Genomic DNA, 19,856 nt, shown 5'->3' on the forward strand with positions numbered 1-19,856 from the left:
TATTTCGCTTTGAAGAGTTCTATAAACCCTGTTGAACTGAATATCAAAGTAATATAATGCCTATTTCACCTACAAAGTTCACTACCATCCAAGCGTTATCTTATCACTGAAATTTCATGCAACTAAATGTACTTTATGCTGCCGCTGATATATTAGCAACAGTGATAATTGGATTGCCATGCAGACTGCTGCTAATATTTCTAACATTGCATCTGAATTTTGCCATGCGTGCTGCTGCTATTAAAATTCACTAAACTAGTGATCTGAATAGCTATGCAATGCATAATGCTGCTATAGCTGCACAAAAGTACTTAGAATTGCTACAAGCGTCTTTATTAACAAGCAAACGCAATCAAATAATGCCTATTTTGGCTTGAAAAGTTCACAATCTACTGTAAGCCCTGTTAAAGAAGCAGATAAATAAAATGCCTATTTCACGTTAAAGAGTTACTTGCCCCATGCGTTATCACTGAAATTTCAAGCAACTAAAGTACTTTCTGCTGCCGCTGCTATATTAGCAACAATAATTTGACTTCCTGCTGCTAATATTATTTCTAACATTGCATATGAAATTGCTATGCATGCTGCTGCTATTAAATTAGCTACATGCAATCTGAATACTATGCTGCTGCTACAGCTGCACAAAGGTACTTAGAATTGCTATAAGCCCCTTTAAATAAACGAAATGCAAATGATGCCTACACGCTTGAAGAGTTCACATACCATCCATTTTAAGTCACTGAAACTTCAGCAATTGTAAGTCGCTTTGGATAAAAGCGTCTGCAAAATGAATAAATAAGAATGTAAATGTAAACTACAGTCTACCTACTGCTGCCGCAACTAAACGCATAATTTGATTTGCTATGCATACTGCTATTAATAATTCGCTAATAACGCAATCTGAAATTCTATGGATACTGCTGCTACACTCCGTGAAAGTACTAGAATTGCTGTAGCTCATCCATGCATTATCGCTGAAATTTCATGGATTTATTAGTAGTATCTTTATATTTTAAACGAATTCATGATTAATTATCTTTAAACTATCACTAAACATGACTTTTATAATAAACTATTCACTATCGCTGAACCAAGGTAACGAGTGAAATAGAGGTGTGGCCCCTTTAAGAATGAGCACTCCCTCTTCTGGCTAAATGCATTGCAAAGCGGCACGAGTACATGTATGAGCGGGTATATTATTTTCTGTTGCTCATTAAAATAGGTAAGGCTGTTGACATTATGACGTTTATGAAAGACAGTTATACGGGTTCACCTTGACTTAAAACTGTGAACAACTGTGAAACGCCACTGCAAACCAACCCCATTAGTGATGTGCATCTGAAAGCAAGCCATTCGCGGTTAATGTAGAAATGAATGCCCACAGAAGATATTAAATGCATTGGAGATTTCGGGCAAATAGGGTAATCCCCAATTCACTTTACTGTTCTAAAATCCGCGGCGCTTGACGTTGTATTCTCACATACATGAACTAGGAAACGTGCTTGCTGCTGCTGCTAATGCCACTGCTGTTATATGAACAATACATGCTTAGTAATTACTCCTCACGCGAATACCCTGCACGTAGTTTTACAACTTATGTTTTCTAGTTTAAAAATGTACATCGGACGAACGCAATAATGCACAGAAAACAGAGTGAAAACCGTTTACTTATCTAGCTGTTGAGTTTCAGAGAACTCTGAAAGCGCGCTGCAGGAATCTCAAGTGAATGCTAGCCAGCCATATAAATGCAAGGCAGTAAGCTCATTGGCTGCATATGCAGCATGAACCAATCAGCTTGTGTCAAGTCTTCTTCTTCTTCTTCTTCTTGTACGATTCAATGGTGGTTGACAAGCCAACTTATGGTGTATTACCGCCACCAACTGGACTGGAGTGTGAAGCATTAACGGGAAAGAGGGGAGAAAAAAAAAATTCCATAAATAAATAAACCAACCAGTACTATTATTATGACATTTAAATTCTACTTTCTAATCCTGTTATCTTCACATTCTCAAGACAGAGAGTGTTTTCTAACAATATCGTTTTCTCATTCTTAACCATATGTTGTAGATGAAAATCTGTTTGAGGCATAGGAAGCAACCAAGGAGGAATATTCAGTATTACAACAGAGGGACTAACTGAGATTTCTGTAATACCTGTGCCAAGTCGTTTAACTCTCTGAATATCATCAGCTACGTTAACACCCCGTCAGAATGTGCCATCTAGAGTTTCATGACTGAACTATATACAGTATATATCATGAGATTAAAAAATTCAATTATGAGAAAGTCAAAATTATGACACTAAGTCATAATTATAAGATACATTGAATTACTACATAAGTCAAATTATGAAATAAGTCAAAATAATGAGATAAAACAAATTTATGACACTACTGTACTGTAAGTCACAATTATGAGATAAAGTAGATATGCATTAAAAAGTTTAAATTATGAGATACAAGTTAAAATTATGACAAGTAATTATAAGTCAAAATTAATACAAAAAATGTCAAATTATGAGATATATACATACTAAGTCATAATTACGATTAAAAGGTAGAAATCGTAAGATAAAAGTTTGAAACTGAGATAAATGTCAAAACTGACATAATCAAAATTATAAGGAAGTTGACATTGACATACCAAGTGAAAATTCTGAGATAAAAGACAAAATTATGACAAAAGCTTGCATTTTTGTCATATTTATCATTTACATCATAGTTATGCCTATGCATCTCATTTATCAAGTTGTAGTTGTGAAAAATAAAATTACAATGACTAGAGCACATAACAAAATTACTAAAAATGAAGCTAACATTGATTACTGAAAATATAAAAATACTAAAATAACCTGCCACGCAATGCAATTGTAAGATATAAAGTTGCATGTATGCGAAATAAAGTAATAAAATACATAAAATAATTTTAAAAACGAGATACAAAGACATGATTTGTAGAAAACAAGTTGTAGTTAGAAATAACATTTCTAATAATTATCTATTCTTACAATTACCCTTTTAAAAAGTATAAAGTGGAAATTAAAGTGGCTGATTAATAAAATGCTAAACCCTTTGTGTGTGAATATTATATCATGTTTCTTCTCTAACTAGACTGACAGTCTACTATCCTGTTTCATTGTCACTGCCCTCATTACGCTGTTCACATGACATTTTCCACTCTAGTTTTCCTGCTCTGACCACTTTTGAATCGCACCGTGTGTTTACTTTTGGACAGGTCAAGGAGGACTGGAAATACGTGGCAATGGTGATTGACCGTATCTTTCTGTGGATGTTCATCATCGTGTGCCTGCTGGGGACGGTCGGCCTCTTCTTACCTCCCTGGATATCAGGAATGATCTGAGAGCCGAGATACAGACCGACATCAAGAGCTCCGATAAAGACTTCCCTGATGGAAGCCAAGGCCTTTCCAGGGGCCATTACAAACATTTGTCATATGAAAAAAGGTCTTTTTTATTTCATCTCTTCCTTTGGTGAGAGATACCCGCTCGTTCAGGGATTATTTGAGAATGCGGTTCATTGTTACAACGCAGGAAACACAAGTCACCTCTCGCTGAATGCCTGACATTTACCACTATCAAACTGTGCCCGAGTCCTGTCGTCTCCATGCATAAAGAGCGGGACCGTCAGCACCGCAATATGCAACATTAACCTTTTGGAAAGAGGCAAAGCTTATGTGACCCTGACGGGTGGCAGTTCAATTCAGTTCACTCTTTACCCTTTATCCAACCGTTCAATGAATCGTAGATTGCATTTTGTGCCGCTTTCAACAGCAATTATCTCCAAGGTCAGAAGGCAACTCCTATTTATTTATAACTTTGTCAAGTCTTTGAAAATACAATGCTTTTGATATTGCGAAGGTCGTGCAATTACGCAAGTCAGGTCTGTGAACCATGTGGGTCAATGACTTTTAAATGGGACCTGAGAGAAAAATGACATTTACTACTTGAAATGACCACTGAACTAAAATAGTGTTTTGCCAAACATGTAGCCAAAATGTTAGATAACAACTAGGATAGGCCTTTATCTGCTGTAATCAGGAATGAATCATTATATTGAAATGTCTCAGTCGGTTTACTTAATAATTAATAAACTGACTCTATCTGACACACATATCCCTTAATAGCTTAATTTTACAGCTGTGTATAAGGTCCTTAACAGACTAATGATAAATGAGACGATATAAGCGATGTCGCCCTCTGCTGATGGTTGTGCAAAACAACCGATTTATGTCCAGGAATCACACTGCCATGAAATGTGCAATTAAATAAAAATTATTTAAAAATTAAATAGCCAATTAAAACTTGGCTAAAAAAATAAAACATAAAAAATTTACATTTTCATAAGAATATTTGATTAAAATGTTAACATAATATTAAAATATATGTTAACATATAATAATAAAATATTGGTCAAAATGTGAACTCTAAATACATTTTCAAAACATAGGCCTAATGAAAATATATTGAACTTTTAATATATTTTAATGAAAAAAAAATTAAAATGTATAATTTATAGAGATGCTGAAAAACAAACACTAAACCAATACAGATTTTTGTCTGGCAATTTTGAGTAAAAAAAAAAAAAAAAAAAAAATTGCGAAATGTTCACTTGCAATTATAAGAAAACAAATTCTAAATGTATATCTTGCATTTATGACTTTTTTTTGTATTATATCATAATTAATTTTACAAATCTTTATTTAGTAATCCAAACTGACTGGACATGGTATTTCAGTGGTCAAATGGTGAACTCTCAATGAAATTTAAAAATATATTGAAAATATAGTTTTTTTAATGTGCAAGATTCATAATTTATATAGGCTCTGAAAACACTAAGCGTTTAAAAGTATTCTTGTGATTCTAAATCAGTTGTACTGTATAAAAACACAAATTATATTGATGTTGCATTAATTTTCTATAAAAACATACTTGTAAAGTTTAGAGAATGAAATTAGTTACAACTGCAGAAAATGACGTGACAAAACTGTATTTATTTCCTCGCACAAACTTTCCTGAGAATAAACATCTATGAAAACAATTGCAAGCAAACACTTGTGAAAATACATCTGCAAACATTCAATGTCGAAAGCACTGCTTTCATTATCATCCAGAAGCATAAATAAAGCAAGTTGTACCAGTTCATTTAAAGTTCAATTCATCCTCCAGCTTTCTCATTGGATGAAACAGTCTGTCTGACGGCCAATCAGGGATCAGATCTAGGGTGTGGCGAGTTTGGCCACATTGGCCCGCACTCGGGCCTGGTCCACAGCGTCCAGCAGGTTTTTGGAGTCCATGGCCAGCGTGTGAGCGGCCGCCAGCATCTGTTTCTTACACTCGTCCTTCAGAGACGTGACGGCGTTCTGCTGAGCCAGACGCATCTTACTGATCAGCTCGGCCAGATCCTTATTCAGCAACTTCTGAGTTCCTTCAATCTGACGAGCAGAGAGCAGCCAGAACAACACTTTATACTTTCTAATGTATAGAAATATTATGGATTCTCTTCCATCCCAGAAAAAAAAATAAAGGCAATTATAAAAGACTTTTTATCTGATAATTCTTTTATCTTGCAATTCTGAGGGGGGAAAAGTCAGAATTATGAGATGTTAACGAACGATCTAACAATTATGACTTTTTCTTTCTTAAAAGTTGTCAACTCACAATTGAGAGAAAAAGTCAAGCTAGTTTCTGGCATGGAATAAAAAAATAAAAAAGGTAAATTGCGAGAAAAACAGTCACAGTTCTTAGACAAAAACTCGCAATTTACCTTTTCTAGTTTTGGAAACAACTCTTTTTCTTGCATTTCAAAGTTAAAATTTCATCATTTATTATTATCTAGGGCATAGGTTTGATTTTGACATTGGTGGGGACATAACAGCAGACAACACATCATTTTCGCATTTATGATCAACTTTTGACCACAGTTTCATGTCATCTAAAGTCTTTATTTATAGCTACGGTAGCTAACATACTCATAATTCATAAACCGAGCTTTTTATGTTAGCATATTCATCAGACAATAAATACACAATTTGGATTATGTAAAACCAACAACATTACAGCAGCATTTTAAGATGTTTTCTTGTTTCTCGTTTAAATACTCAAAGAGAATACAGCAAAATATAATAATTAATTTGTGTCTATATATATGAATATATATTAATAAGATATGTGTTTCACATATCTGGCTCTAAAATCTGCCTCTCTTTTTTATTCAGAGTTGAGCTGGACAAGTATATGGAAAATATCCAAAGCTCTGTTCATCCTAAAAAACTGTATTCTATGTGTCCACTTAATGTGTAAATGTATTACTTTTTTTTGTTAACCTGGTAACACATCCCTTACAAAAATTAACCATGGTTTTACTTAAAAAAGCACAATGGTTACAATAGTTACCATGGTGACCACAAATTAACGATGGTTTTGCTACACTTACCATAGTTTAACCATGGTATTTGTAGTAAAAAATTGGGTTATAGGTTACAAGTGGTAATCTACACTACCACACTTTTACTATAATAAAACCATGGTTAATTTTCTTAAAGGCAGGGTATGTGATTTTTCAAAAACACTTTAGAAAACTGATTCGGGCCGAATAGCAAAACAAACTTGTAGCCAATCAGCAATAAGGGGCGTGTCTACTCGTGATGTGGAGGAGAGAGCGTTCAGTGCATGGGACGGACATTAGCCGAGCCGAGCGACAGAGAGATAGAGATGGCGGATAAAAAACAAAAGAGGAAAACGTCTGCGGTTTGTATCTGTGTATACTTACTTTATTTTTCTTTGTTTTGTTTTTATAACTGTACTGCTTTAATGGTTTGATGTTTTGTACTGTTTCATTAAAAAAGAAATAAATAAATAAAAAAGATTCGCGATACACACTCCGAAGTTCCAATCTCAATCAAATGATTCGCGATACAGGCTTTGAAGTCCCGATCTGAATGATTCACGAACCCGCTCCAAAGTTCTGATCTAAATCAAATGATGTGTGATACGCGCTCCATATTCCCAATCTAATTCAAATGATTCACAATACGGGCTTTGAAGTCCCGATCTGAATAAAAATTCATGAACCCGCTCCAAAGTACAGATCTGAATCAAATGATTCGCAATAAGCATTCTGAAGCCCGATCTAATTCAAATGATTGGCGATACAGGCTTTGAAGTCCCGATCTAAATCAAAAGATTCATGAACCCGCTCCGAAGTCCCGATCTGAATCAAATGACTCGCGATAAGCGCTCCGAAGTCCCGAACTAATTCAAATGATTTGCAATATGTGCTTTGAAGTCACGATCTGAATCAAATTATCTGCGATCCGATTGGAGCGCTTTGAAACAGTCAATCATTCTGCGATGCAATGTTTTTTAACTGATTTGGAGTTTCGAAAAGCTCTGTTTCACCCATCACTACGTGCTTTTTAAAATCATTAGAAGTGATTCTAATGAATGGTTTTAAAATGAATGGTTCTTCTGATCTGGTTTTTAAAAGTGAATGGAGTTTGAATCAATCGGAGCGGTTCCAGAGTAAATGACTCACTCAATTGAATCATTTTGTCTGTTCCTCTGTTTTTGTTTTTTTTCGCCTTCAGCCATGTTTACATAACACTGTCAGTACTACTACTGGCTTAGCTCGCTAGTTTTACGAAATTAACTGAAATAAGTGTAAAAAGTATTGTTTACAAATAAAATATCCAAATTTCCAACACAAATACGAACATATTCAGGTGAGGTAACCAGTATACTGCTAACTAGTAATTATTGCTAGGGACAATTTATTAATTTCTGGATATTGTGAGACATGTCCCTAGTGTCCCTACTAAATTCTACGCCCTTGATTGTCGTCATTTATCTCACGATATGAGAAAATCGTACAATTTAACAATCTAATTGAAATAAAAAGTAACAGTTACACTTTTTTCATTTTTTGGAAAAAAGCTTTGAGAATTTATAGCTCAAGTTGAGTAATTCACAATAGCTTTAGTTTCACGATGCTTTACCTCCATTCTGATGGACTCATGTAGAGTCGGGAGGATGTCGTCCACACTGCGGATCAGACTGCGCAACGTCATTCCTACCGACTGCCAAATAAGACAATAATGACCTTACTGAACACAGAAACACGACTCCATACATTAAGCATTAAGAAATACAATGTTCAAAGTCATCCTACCTTCACCACAGTGACGTACTCTGAGGCTGGTAACGTGTTGACATCGTTCTTCAGCTGCACCACGACCTTCACCATCTCCATCACGTTATGATAGACCATGTCATCCGTGCGGTCCAGTTCTGCTGTCGGCGCCGGCTATGATGGACAGAACATGCTAATACATGCAGCAAATCATTGCATTAATGTTCATGCATGGATTTTATTAGACCAAATGTGACCGTGGACCACAAAACCAGTCTTAAGTCGCTGGGGTATATTTGTAGCAATAGCCAACATGGGAATCTTTCTTGTCTTGTGATTTAAATCATGTAAGTGTTGCTTCAGTATTAAGATAATTTTCTTAGTTTTTGTTGATATATAGAATTAGCTTTTATTTCTATACATTCAGTTTTCATTTTAATTTTAGTTAACATTTTAGTCAGTTTGTTGTGTTTAAAAAAATAAAATGTAAAGCTATAATTAAAAGCTACAATATTACATAAATATTAATAAAATACTAACACTGTCTAACACATTTTCTTAAACTGAACGTGCATGGTCTGAAATCAGATTTCAGAGCTTTAGCAGTTTTTATTTTTATATTTTATAGTTAATGATTTAGTCATTTTGTTTTATCATTATTAAATATTTCTATTTAGCTTTTTTAGTTTCAGTAATTTTACTACTTCAATTTAGACTTATTTCAGTTAGTTGCCAAGACAACATTTCTCATTTTTGTTTTTTAAGTTCAAGTTTTTTATCTAATATTTATATTTTATTTTATTTCAGTTGTGTTTTAATTAACACATTTTTAATATTTAAGTTTTAGTTTTAATTAATGATAACAACACTGGTGCAAGATGAAATGTTTTGGCCCATTCTCCTTTTTATAGGCTGTAAATGTATAAATAATTTCAATAATTCAAAGATAATCTCAACTTTTAGGAGTATTATTAGCATTTTAATGGCCTTAATTATAACAGACATGAAATAAAAGCTGTTTTTATTTAGTTTATAGCTGCTATGGGCTTTTTATTACATTTTTTATTATTTCATTACTTATTTCAGTTTTATTTTTATTTTTTTTAGAACTTAAACTTAAATGAAAATGAGAAATGTTGGCAACTAGCTGAAACAAAATAAGTTTACAATTTTTTGTATTTCACTTTTATTTTATTTCTAATGTTTATATTTCAAGTCTGTTCCAAAGGTTAGAACTGAGCTGGGAAAAAAGGCGTTTAAGTATGCTGCTCCCTCTTCATGGAACAAATTACAGAAATCTATGAAAATTAATACGCTGGTCTCATTGGTAGCTTTTAAGAGGATGTTAACTGACTTGGAGGCAGTCACATCTGGCTGTAGATAAAAAAAAAAAAAACTATAATAACCCTGAACCATGTTGAACTTCTTTTAAAAATAAAAAAACAAACTCAGCAGTCTCTCAATTTTATTTATTCCCCAAAGCCATTTTTACTCTCATTTGGTGCTGCTGACCAAAGCTACTATTAGCCACTGCATACAGCAGCTCGGAGACAGGAGATCAGTTTCATTTCAGCTTCACCGAGGCTGAAGTCTGAAGATTGGTGGAGAGAGAATCTCAGAAAAAACCTCCCTCATCCTCATTCTACTGAGCCATTATCAAGGTGAGCTCACAAGGCCCAAAGCTCATTTAGTCACAGAGCTCCCAGTAAAACCGTCGCTTTGATTGCTGCAATCTGCTCGTCTGGAAACTTCCAAAGGACGGCTGACACCTTTACTGAGCGGCTTCAAAAAGAGATCAGAAGTCTCTGCTGGCCTTCAGCCCGTCCCTAACCGCATTAAAACCACAATTACCTGAGCGGACACCCGCGGGGGCTTCTCCGGAGGAGCCTGGGAAGGAGCTGAGAGAAACAAAGTCAAAAGACAGCTGAAGATGGTATATGGAAGTGATCATTAAGATAACAATGGCTACTGACTGAAATAAGAAAGAGTAAAAGAATAGGTGCATCAATGCCAGTGTTGTTATTGTTAACTAAAACTACAATTTTCGGTAACTGAAATAAAATTGAAATGAAATAAAATGTCAATATGAGAGGAAAAAACAACTTTAAAAACGTAAATGAAAATGAAAATTGTTGTCTTGGCAAGTAACTGAAATAAAATAAGTTTAATTAAAAATACCACAACTGAATAAATAAAAATAAATAAAAACATTATATATTATATTTAAAATAATTATAAAAATAAAAGAAATAATAAATCAAATAAAAAAAATATAAATATTAAAAAATACAATAAAAAATGACAAAAGCACAAAATAATTCAAAGCTAAAAAATGTAAAAGATTAAAAATGTAAATCTATAATAGTACATAAATAATACTAATACTAATCAATGCTAAAAAATAACAGCATACAGGTTTTATAGACGTAGGCGAGTAAATGACAACTATTGTAATTTTGGGTGAAATATTCCTTTAATCTGTTTATCGATCTTTGTTTATATAGTTTTAGGTATTTTTGTGTGTGTTCAAATGAACTGACCTTGGCTTGTCTCATTTTCTGACATCTAACATAAAAAAGAGAAAAGGATGTTAATGTTGTGTAATTATAGTGCATAACAGTGGAAGACAAAAGTCATGATGGGACAAGATAATAAAAATGAGACTTCTATTTAAATAGAAATATTTCATATATAGAAGTATTTTACCACTTTAGCCTTTGTGTCGTCATTGGCAAATGGATCCTGAAAGAGAAACAGAGCAACATAAGGATGAGCATAAAGTCAACATGAAATTATGAAACCCATTTTACTTTCAGAATGTGACATATTTCAAGACGAACAAGATAAAATATAAGACAGAAATCCATAGGGAAAGGAAAAATCAGCCAAAAGGGAAAGTCATTTCAGTGGAGGAGCAAGTCATTACTTTTGGATCAAAGATTAGAAAGACTAATATTGTCTTCTTCTGAATAACATGCACTGATTAATTATGCATAATATAATCAGCAGCCTGTAAATAATATCAATTTGGACTTTATGTTAACTTTAATCTATTTTTATATAACAGTCTTTTCAAGCTCCAGTCGGCTGAGCAAATGCATTTTAATTGTTACTCTAAACTTAAACTCATTGTAATGATCCCAGCGAGGATTGCACATTGCCACAGTTTTAACGAGAGACGCTACTGATGACTAACCAGAAGCTTCTCTTCTTTCTCCAGCCACTTGTTGTCCTCCAGCATTTCCTGTTTCTGCCTCCTTAAAGTTTCCTGCACACACTGCCTCTCCATTTCCCACAGCCGCTGAGCGTCTTCCTTACTGTTGGGCTCCAGGAAACCTCGTTCCTTCACAAACACACACACACACATGCGCTGACATGTACTGCGGATGAGGAAAGCTATCAAACGAGGACATAATGTGACCTCATGTAATAAACAAGAGTTTGGCAGCTTTTGTTTATGCTTGTCATCATTAAGTCCATAAATATGCTAAGAGTATTTTTTAAAATGTATGCATTTACACCTGACAATCTTTAGTAAGGAAACTGGGCCTAAAGCTAGCGTTGTTATCGTTAATTAAAACTTAAATTATTAAACATTTGTTAATTGAAATACAGCTGAAATAAAATATAATATAGATAAAAAGTTAACCTTAAAAACGTAATTAATAAAGACTATTATAGTAAATAAATAATACTAAAATTACACTGATCAACACACCAAGTAATAAAATTACTATAAATTAAAGCGAAATAGAAATATTTAATAACAAAAGCACATAACAAAATTATTAAACTAAAATGAAAATGAAAACTGGAAATATAAAAATAAAAGCTAATTCAAAATATTAATAAAGACTATAATAGTAAATAAATAAACTAAAATAACACTGATCAGTGCACCAATGATCAATTAAGAAGTAAAATTATTCAAATTAATATAAATTAAAGCTAAACAGAAATATTTAATAACATAAAGTTACTAAACCTTCAACTAAAATTAAAATGAAAACTGAAAAGAAAAAAAAAATTAAATCTGCAAGCAGCGTTGAAAGGGCCCTTGCACCTGGGCTTACCGCCACCTGGTGGCTTTAGGCAAACATTGAACAGTGGGCAATATGCTTTTAAAGTGGTTAATATAGGAGGAATATGTCAAAGTCATTTATTTGTGCCAAACGTCCTGCTGCCAGCTGGTGGCGCTATGACTATAACTGAATAGTGATGTGTATATGTCTTCAGGCCAGGACTTTCATCAAACGTGAAGTTTGGTGCAGATTGAACATGGTATGTCTGAGTTAGTGTAAAACATGGTATTTCCTGTTGCCAGCAGGTAGCACTATGATAATAATTGAATATTGGCCTTTAGATGTGTTCAGGTCAGGACTTTTATTGAACGTGTGAAGTTTGGGGCAAATCGGACATTGAATGGCTGAGTTACAACAACTTCCTTTTCCATGGTGAAACATCAAACTATGTCAGGCCGCCAAGGACACACCCTTTAACGAATACTCAAGATCTTCGCAATTTAACATGGCAAAGGCCTTTAGAGTAGACTGACCAAATATAATGCTGATATCATTAAATCTCTAGGAGGAGTTCGTTAGAGCGTAAAACATGCCACTTCCTTCAACGAAAACTCAAGATCTTCGCAATTTAAAGCTGCAGTCCGTAACTTTTTTGTGTTAAAAATTTACCAAATTTATATAATTTTCCAAACCGTGTTTTTGGCTTGTCCTGAATCACTACGGTACACCTATAATAAGTGGTTATATTCAGACTATTTTAGACTGGTTCGGGTAGGTACCGCTGCGGAGGAGCCCAGTACCTGCATGATTCGTCATAGACATAAACAGAGAGAAGGTGCTCCAGCTACAATGTTCTTCCGCAAGACGCACGCCGTTCTGTTTATTAAAGGGTTAGTTCACCCAAAAATGAAAATTCTGTCATTAATTACTCACCCTCGTGTTGTTCGAAACCCGTAAGACCTTCGTTCATCTTCGGAACACAATTTAAGATATTTTTGATGAAATCTGAGGGCTCTCTGACCATCCCATAGACAGCAAGGTAACTACCACGATCAAGGTCCAGAAAAGTACCAAGATGATCGACAAAGTAGTCCGTGTGACATCAGTGGTTCAACTGTAAAGTTACGAAGCTACGAGAATACTTTTTTGCGTAAAGAAAACAAAAATAACGACTTTATTCCACATTTTCGTCACTTGTGGACACGCGTTCATGACAGTACCATGACGCGATCGTGTGGCGGCGGCGGCGCTGACCCAGATGATGACGTCATTACGCCGGATCTGGGTCAGCACTGCCACACGCTCGCGTCATGGTACTGTCATTATTTTTGTTTTCTTTGCGCAAAAATGTATTCTCGTAGCTTCGTAACTTTACAGTTGAACCACTGATGTCACACGGACTACTTTGTCGATCATCTTGGTACTTTTCTGGACCTTGATCGTGGCTAGAGCGCCAAAAGTTACGGACAGCAGCTTTAACGTCACACAGGGCTTTAGATTACACTGAGCAAATTTGGTGTTGATCTGTTTAAATCTCTAGGAGTTCATTTAACACCATGCCTGAAAATGGCAAAACTGGCACAAAACGGACTTCGTACCGGGGGACTTTTTTGTAGGTATTGGTGTGTTACATGAGTCTACCAATTTTCATACATGCATGTAAAACAGCTCGAGGGGCACTTCGTTGAAATTTTATAGGTGGCACTATTTGAGCTATTTTGCCACAACCACTTCTGAGACCCATATCAGACGTAAATTTTCGCCACTTCTGGCGCGTGTGAAGTTTCATGACTTTTCGAGCATGTTTAGGCCCTCAAAAATGCGATTCATTATGGAGAAGAAGAAGAAACTGAGCAATTCCAATAGGGTCCTCGTACCATCGGTGCTCGGGCCCTAAAAAGGTGATTCAAAATATTAATAGATACTTTAATAGTATATAAATAATTAAAAAAAACTCAGGTCAATGCATCAAATTTTAGTTGAAGCACTAAAATTACTAAAATGTATACACATTTAAGCTAAATAGAAATATAATAAAAATATTAACAAAATGACTCAAACTTAACTAAAACTAAAATGACTAAAAATATAAACAGCTAATTTTAAATATTAATAAAGGCTAAAATACTAAATAATACTAATATACCACTGTCTTGCACTACACCAAATTTTGTCAATAACCTGTAGCTCAAACACTAGTTCATGGTGCTAGCAACGTCAAGGTCATGGGTTCGATTCCCAGGGAATGTAACTGATATACCTCGAATGCAATTTGATAAGAAACCTTTGCCAAATGCATAAATATAAATGCAAATGTAGTGAATCAGAATGTCCCTCTCCCTGAATTATAGCAGGTAGCAAATCATGGTTCATCTGTGCGTCCTTTGTTGTGGTAACATTCATACTTTATAATTCATAATTTCCTTTCTCGAAAGGAAAGAAGCCATGAATAGGTTGCAAAGGAAGTGGCTGAAATTCATTCATTGCGAAAGAGTCTTTTTTCGTCTGTGCACAAGCTGTCGTTGGTGGTTTTGACAGACTGTGATTTAAACTAATGGCACTTAGCTACTTAAAAAAAAATATGAGCCCTTTAATATGTACCCACCTGAACTTCTTGTTTCAACAAGAAATACATTAACATAGGAAAGAAAACTCATTAGGTATTTTTGGACAGTGTTTAGTCTGTGAGTGCAATGCATACTTCATTGGCATTTTAAAGACTTATTTCAAGGAGTAGTTCACCCAAAAATGTAGATTTGCTGAAAATTTACTCACCCTCACCCATCCAAGATGTAGATGATTTTGTTTCTTCATCAGAACAGATTTGGAGAAATGTAGCATTGCATCACTTGCTCACCAATGGATCCTCTGCAGTGAATGGGTGCCGTCAGAATCAGAGTCCAAACAGCTGATAAAAACATCACGATAATCCACAAGTAATCCACACCACTCCAGTCCACCAATTAACATCTTGTGAAGCCAAAAGCTGTGTGTTTGTAAGAAACAAATCCATCATTTAGATGTTTAACTTCAACTGGTGCTTCCGGCTGAAATATGACTCCTCTATCCATAATATCGTCTCGTCTGAATCAGGAGAGAAATCTGCACAGATCAAGCACCGTTTACAAACAAAAACTGTTCTAAACAAATATGTTGGAGGATTTTGATGTGAGAGGACAATGGGAGATGGACTTTTTACTGGAGGAAGCATTATTATGGATATTTTGGCCAAAAGCGACGGTTTAAATATAAAACGCCTTAATGATGGATTTGTTTCTTACAAACATGCAGCTTTTGGCTTCACCAGATGTTAACTGATGGACTGGAGTGGTGTGGATTACTTGTGGATTATTGTGATGTTTCTATCATCTGTTTGGACTCTCATTCTGACGGCACCCATTCACTGCAGAGGATCCACTGGTGTGCAAGTGATGTAGCATTACCTGTTCATTTGAAGAAACAAACTCATCTACATCTCGGATGCCTTAAAGGCAGAGTGAGGGATTTTTCAAAAATGCTTTAAAAACTGATTCGGGCCGAATCGCAAAACAATGAGTAAACTGTCAGCAAATTGTAATTTTTGGGTGAACTACTCCTTTAAACACACAGGAGCGTGTTTGCAGTACTGTAGGCAGGTGGCGCTCTTACCATACTGCCACGGCGAGGGGACGGCGGCAGGGTCAGCGTGCAGCCGGACACAAGCACAGGGCGCCAGTCTGGCGGGCTGGCGAGGGCTGGCGAACTAAAGCGCAGAGACTCGGGCAGCTGGAAAGTTGGGCGCGCAAGCAAGAACAGACAAACACAACTAAACCACATGCTAAAACATATTCACACAGTGACATGCATAACATGGCGGTTTTGAGCGCAAATACAGAAAAGCAGGCCGAAACCACAGCTGCTGGAAATGGTGTGACTTGACCTAGATAGACGTGACCAACATGAAGCTGCTATCTAGTTTACAGTTACGGTCTACCAACTTTAAATGCATCACCTACTGAGTAAAACATATCGCTCAGAGGTTTCTCTTTCATTGCTCAGGAGACATAATAGAAGTTTCATTTAAATATCAACTTGTTTAATCTTGGGAAAACAAGATCAGTTCATATTAGTTGATCTACTTATCACTACAAAGAAGCTGCATTTTGTGCAATTAAAACAACTACAGAATTAATAGGAGGAAAAATCACCTGGAGATGTAGACGTGGATTGAGAGTACTGAAACCTGATGGTTTCGTTCTTGATGGCTTTTCACAAAACAAGAATGAAGATGAACAGAAAAGGAGTGAGTGTGATACACAGAACGAGAATAACAGCGTGAGAAAAACAGAATGAAAAGACCGACACCTTCGGTGGAGCATCAGTAAACGGGGTTATATTTATGGAGCGAGTTCTGGCTCGCAGCTCCTCCACGTTCACTTCCTTCTCCATTTTATGAACATCACTGTGGGAAGCAAATAGAAACATTTCATGTTACAGTTTGTATTGTTTTTATTGTTATTTTTTTTATGTTTTTTGTATTCTTTACATTTTTATTTTGTAATATTTATTTGATTTTTTATTTTTTTTTTACAATTTTATATAATTGATTTTAATTTTGTATTATTATTTACATTTGTATTCTTTTAATATTTTTTGATTTTTACCATTTTTATGATTGATTTGAATTTTGTATTATTATTTATATATTTTATATTTATTTATATTGATTGTAGTTTTATTATATATTTAAAACAATTCTTATTTTTATGATTTACATTTTTATTTATTATTTTTTAAATATGAATCTTTCCACACAATGTCCACTTACAGTGTTAGCCAGTTTGTATTTATTATTGTTATTATTATGTATATGTTTATTTTATTTTTAAAATATTTTTGTATTATTTACATCTTTACCTTTATTATTTTTAATATTTATTTTATTATTTTTTTTACATTTTAATATTTTTTTATATTCATTTGTTACATTTTGATTTTACTTTTCATATTCACCTTTCCCTCAAAATCCACTTACATTGTTAGTCAGTCTGCATTGTTATTTATTATTATCAACATTTATTTTTTACGTTTTTATTATATTTACATTTTTATTTTATTATTTTTACTACATTTACATTTTTTTAAATATTAATCTTTCCCCCAATGTCCACTTACAGTGTTAGCCAGTTTGTATTTATTATTGTTGTTATTATTATGTATATGGTTATTTTATTTTTAAAATATTTTTGTATTATTTACATCTTTACCTTTATTATTTTTAATATTTATTTTATTATTTTTTTTACATTTTAATATTTTTTTATATTCATTTGTTACATTTTGATTTTACTTTTCATATTCACCTTTCCCTCAAAATCCACTTACATTGTTAGTCAGTCTGCATTGTTATTTATTATTATCAACATTTATTTTTTACGTTTTTATTATATTTACATTTTTATTTTATTATTTTTACTACATTTACATTTTTATTTTGTTTAATTTTTTTTATATTATTTATTTATATTATTATATTATTATTTTTCATGACAATTAAGCACGTTAACCCCCTAATTCTCATTGTCATAGTAAGTCTGGATTATTTTTATTCTATTCATTTTTTATTTAATTTAATTTCATTTAATTTTTAAATTAAACTATTTTTAAATCCGCAATTATACAAATTATTATGCAGTTTTTTTATTAAATGAATGGAAGCACAAATATTACCAGGATGTGGAAATAATTCACAATGTGGATAATCTAATTCTAATCTAATCATTTTCACATTACTGTCATGAGAGAGAGAGAGAGAATTTCATTTGTTTTTTATTTGTCAGTAATGATAATGGTTGTATGTTTTTATTATATTTACATTTTTATTTTATTATTTTTATTACCTTTACATTTTTATTTTATGTTTAATATTTTTAATATTATTTATTTATATTATTTTTACATTTTTTAAATTGTTTTTTGATTATCATTTACATTTTAAATTTACCAGTTTTAATGTTAATTTTTTTCCACTTAATGTCCAATTACAGTATTAGTCAAGATCATAATTTGGTTTTTAGTAGTGCTGTCAAACGATTAATCGCATCCAAAATAAAAGTTTTTGTTTACATAATATATGTGTGTATACTGTGACATGTAAATATTTTCAAAATATATACTGTATGTGTGTGTATTTATATATACATAATATAATTATATACACAGTACACACACATATATTATATAAACAAAAACGTTTATTTTAGATGCGATTAATCGCTTGACAGCACAAGTATTTAGTGATAAGTTTCTGGTGAGTCAATAGGTACCGTTGATGTGTACTGTGGGTAATTTGCAGAAATACAGAACAAGCAGTTTTAACAGCTTATTTTTAATAAAAGCTCTGTTTTGGGTTAGGGTCTGCTTTGAGCTCTGAAATGCATACTTATGACTCGTTTAATGGTTCAAACTGACGACCCTTTACATCTTTGATGACTAGGGCAGCAGTGACATACCTCAGCTTGCACACAAGCTCTGCGAAGCTGGGTCTCTCGACGGGGCTGTAGGCCCAGCAGCGGGTCATGAGGGAGTAGAGGGTCGGCGGGCACCGCTCGGGTTTGGGCAGACGGATGCCCTGCTCCAGCTGGTTTATCACATCCTTGTTCTCCAGCCAGAAGAACGGCTGCTGACTTCCACTCATGATCTCCCACATGCACACAGCTGAAAGGAGAAGCACAGGAAACCGCCAAGAATCAGGAACCATAAACTGCTTCAGAAATGCATTGCAAAACTTCAAGACGCATGGCATTGGGAAAGATGTGGCTCTTCACAGGAACCGGCTTTGAATCAACAAGACTGACAACAGGAAATAGGAATTCACATCATGATGACGGCTTGAAAAATCCTCACGATTAGGTTGATCTGTTGCCTAATGTGGTCCGAACAGTGACTGAGCTTTGAAAAGACTGCATTACGCTTTGTGGAAGTGACATAACGCGTCGTGCATGTTTAAACGCATTGATCTCACGTCACGCTTCAAAGTCACTAACCAAACATCCAGACATCACTCGCCGAGGTAAAGCGTCTGAAGTTGATGGACTCCGGCGCCATCCATTTAATAGGTAATCGACTCACGGAGGCTTCAGAGAGAAAACAAACAGTGTCATTTGACAGCATCAGGCATAAGAAATGCGAGTGAAATATTAGACTCAAACTGCATGATAAGGTTAAACAGACTAGTCAGCCTTAGTCTTGCCTTTGTAATACTCCTCCTCTTCTATGTATCGGGACAAGCCGAAGTCTCCTAGCTTCACACAGTCTGGTTTGGCAACCAGCACGTTTCTCACAGCAATGTCCCTGATGGAAAAACATTGAATTGAGTAACTTGATTATGCACCACTAAAATAGATTCTGTACAACCACAGGCATGAGATACAGATGATTATCAAAAAGGAGATGTGAGGACACCAACAAGCAAATGCAGTTTAACTGTTGTAGGAGGGCAATTTATAATTGTGTGTCCTAAATTTAATATACAGCATGTGTGTGTATATTTTGGGGTCAATAAGATTATTTATTTTATTAAATTAATAATTTTATTCAGCAAAGATGTTTATAATGTGATAAAAGATTTCTTTTTCAAATAAATGATGTCCTAACTTTCTATCAAAGAAATCCTGAAAAAATTTTTTTGGCAGCACAACTGTTTTCAG

At 34.2% G+C, this 19,856-nt stretch overlaps 1 protein-coding gene and 1 pseudogene across 1 annotated transcript in view; one reads left to right on the top strand and one right to left on the bottom strand.

Annotated features, from left to right (window-relative positions):
- The window catches only part of LOC107717228 (neuronal acetylcholine receptor subunit alpha-2-like), a 13,393-nt gene extending 10,034 nt beyond the window's left edge, over positions 1–3,359 (top strand). Inside the window, exon 6 of the mRNA XM_016523910.1 lies at positions 3,234–3,359. Within this exon, the coding sequence (XP_016379396.1) occupies positions 3,234–3,359 (126 nt within the window). The remainder of the gene's footprint in view (positions 1–3,233) is intronic.
- Positions 3,360–4,996: 1,637 nt separating this feature from the next.
- LOC107717229 (protein-tyrosine kinase 2-beta-like) overlaps positions 4,997–19,856 on the bottom strand; it is a 28,446-nt pseudogene continuing 13,586 nt past the window's right edge.

Source organism: Sinocyclocheilus rhinocerous, unplaced genomic scaffold (genome assembly GCF_001515625.1).
Source record: "Sinocyclocheilus rhinocerous isolate Xijiao unplaced genomic scaffold, SAMN03320098_v1.1 scaffold1144, whole genome shotgun sequence".
NCBI classification, from domain to species: Eukaryota; Metazoa; Chordata; class Actinopteri; order Cypriniformes; family Cyprinidae; genus Sinocyclocheilus; species Sinocyclocheilus rhinocerous.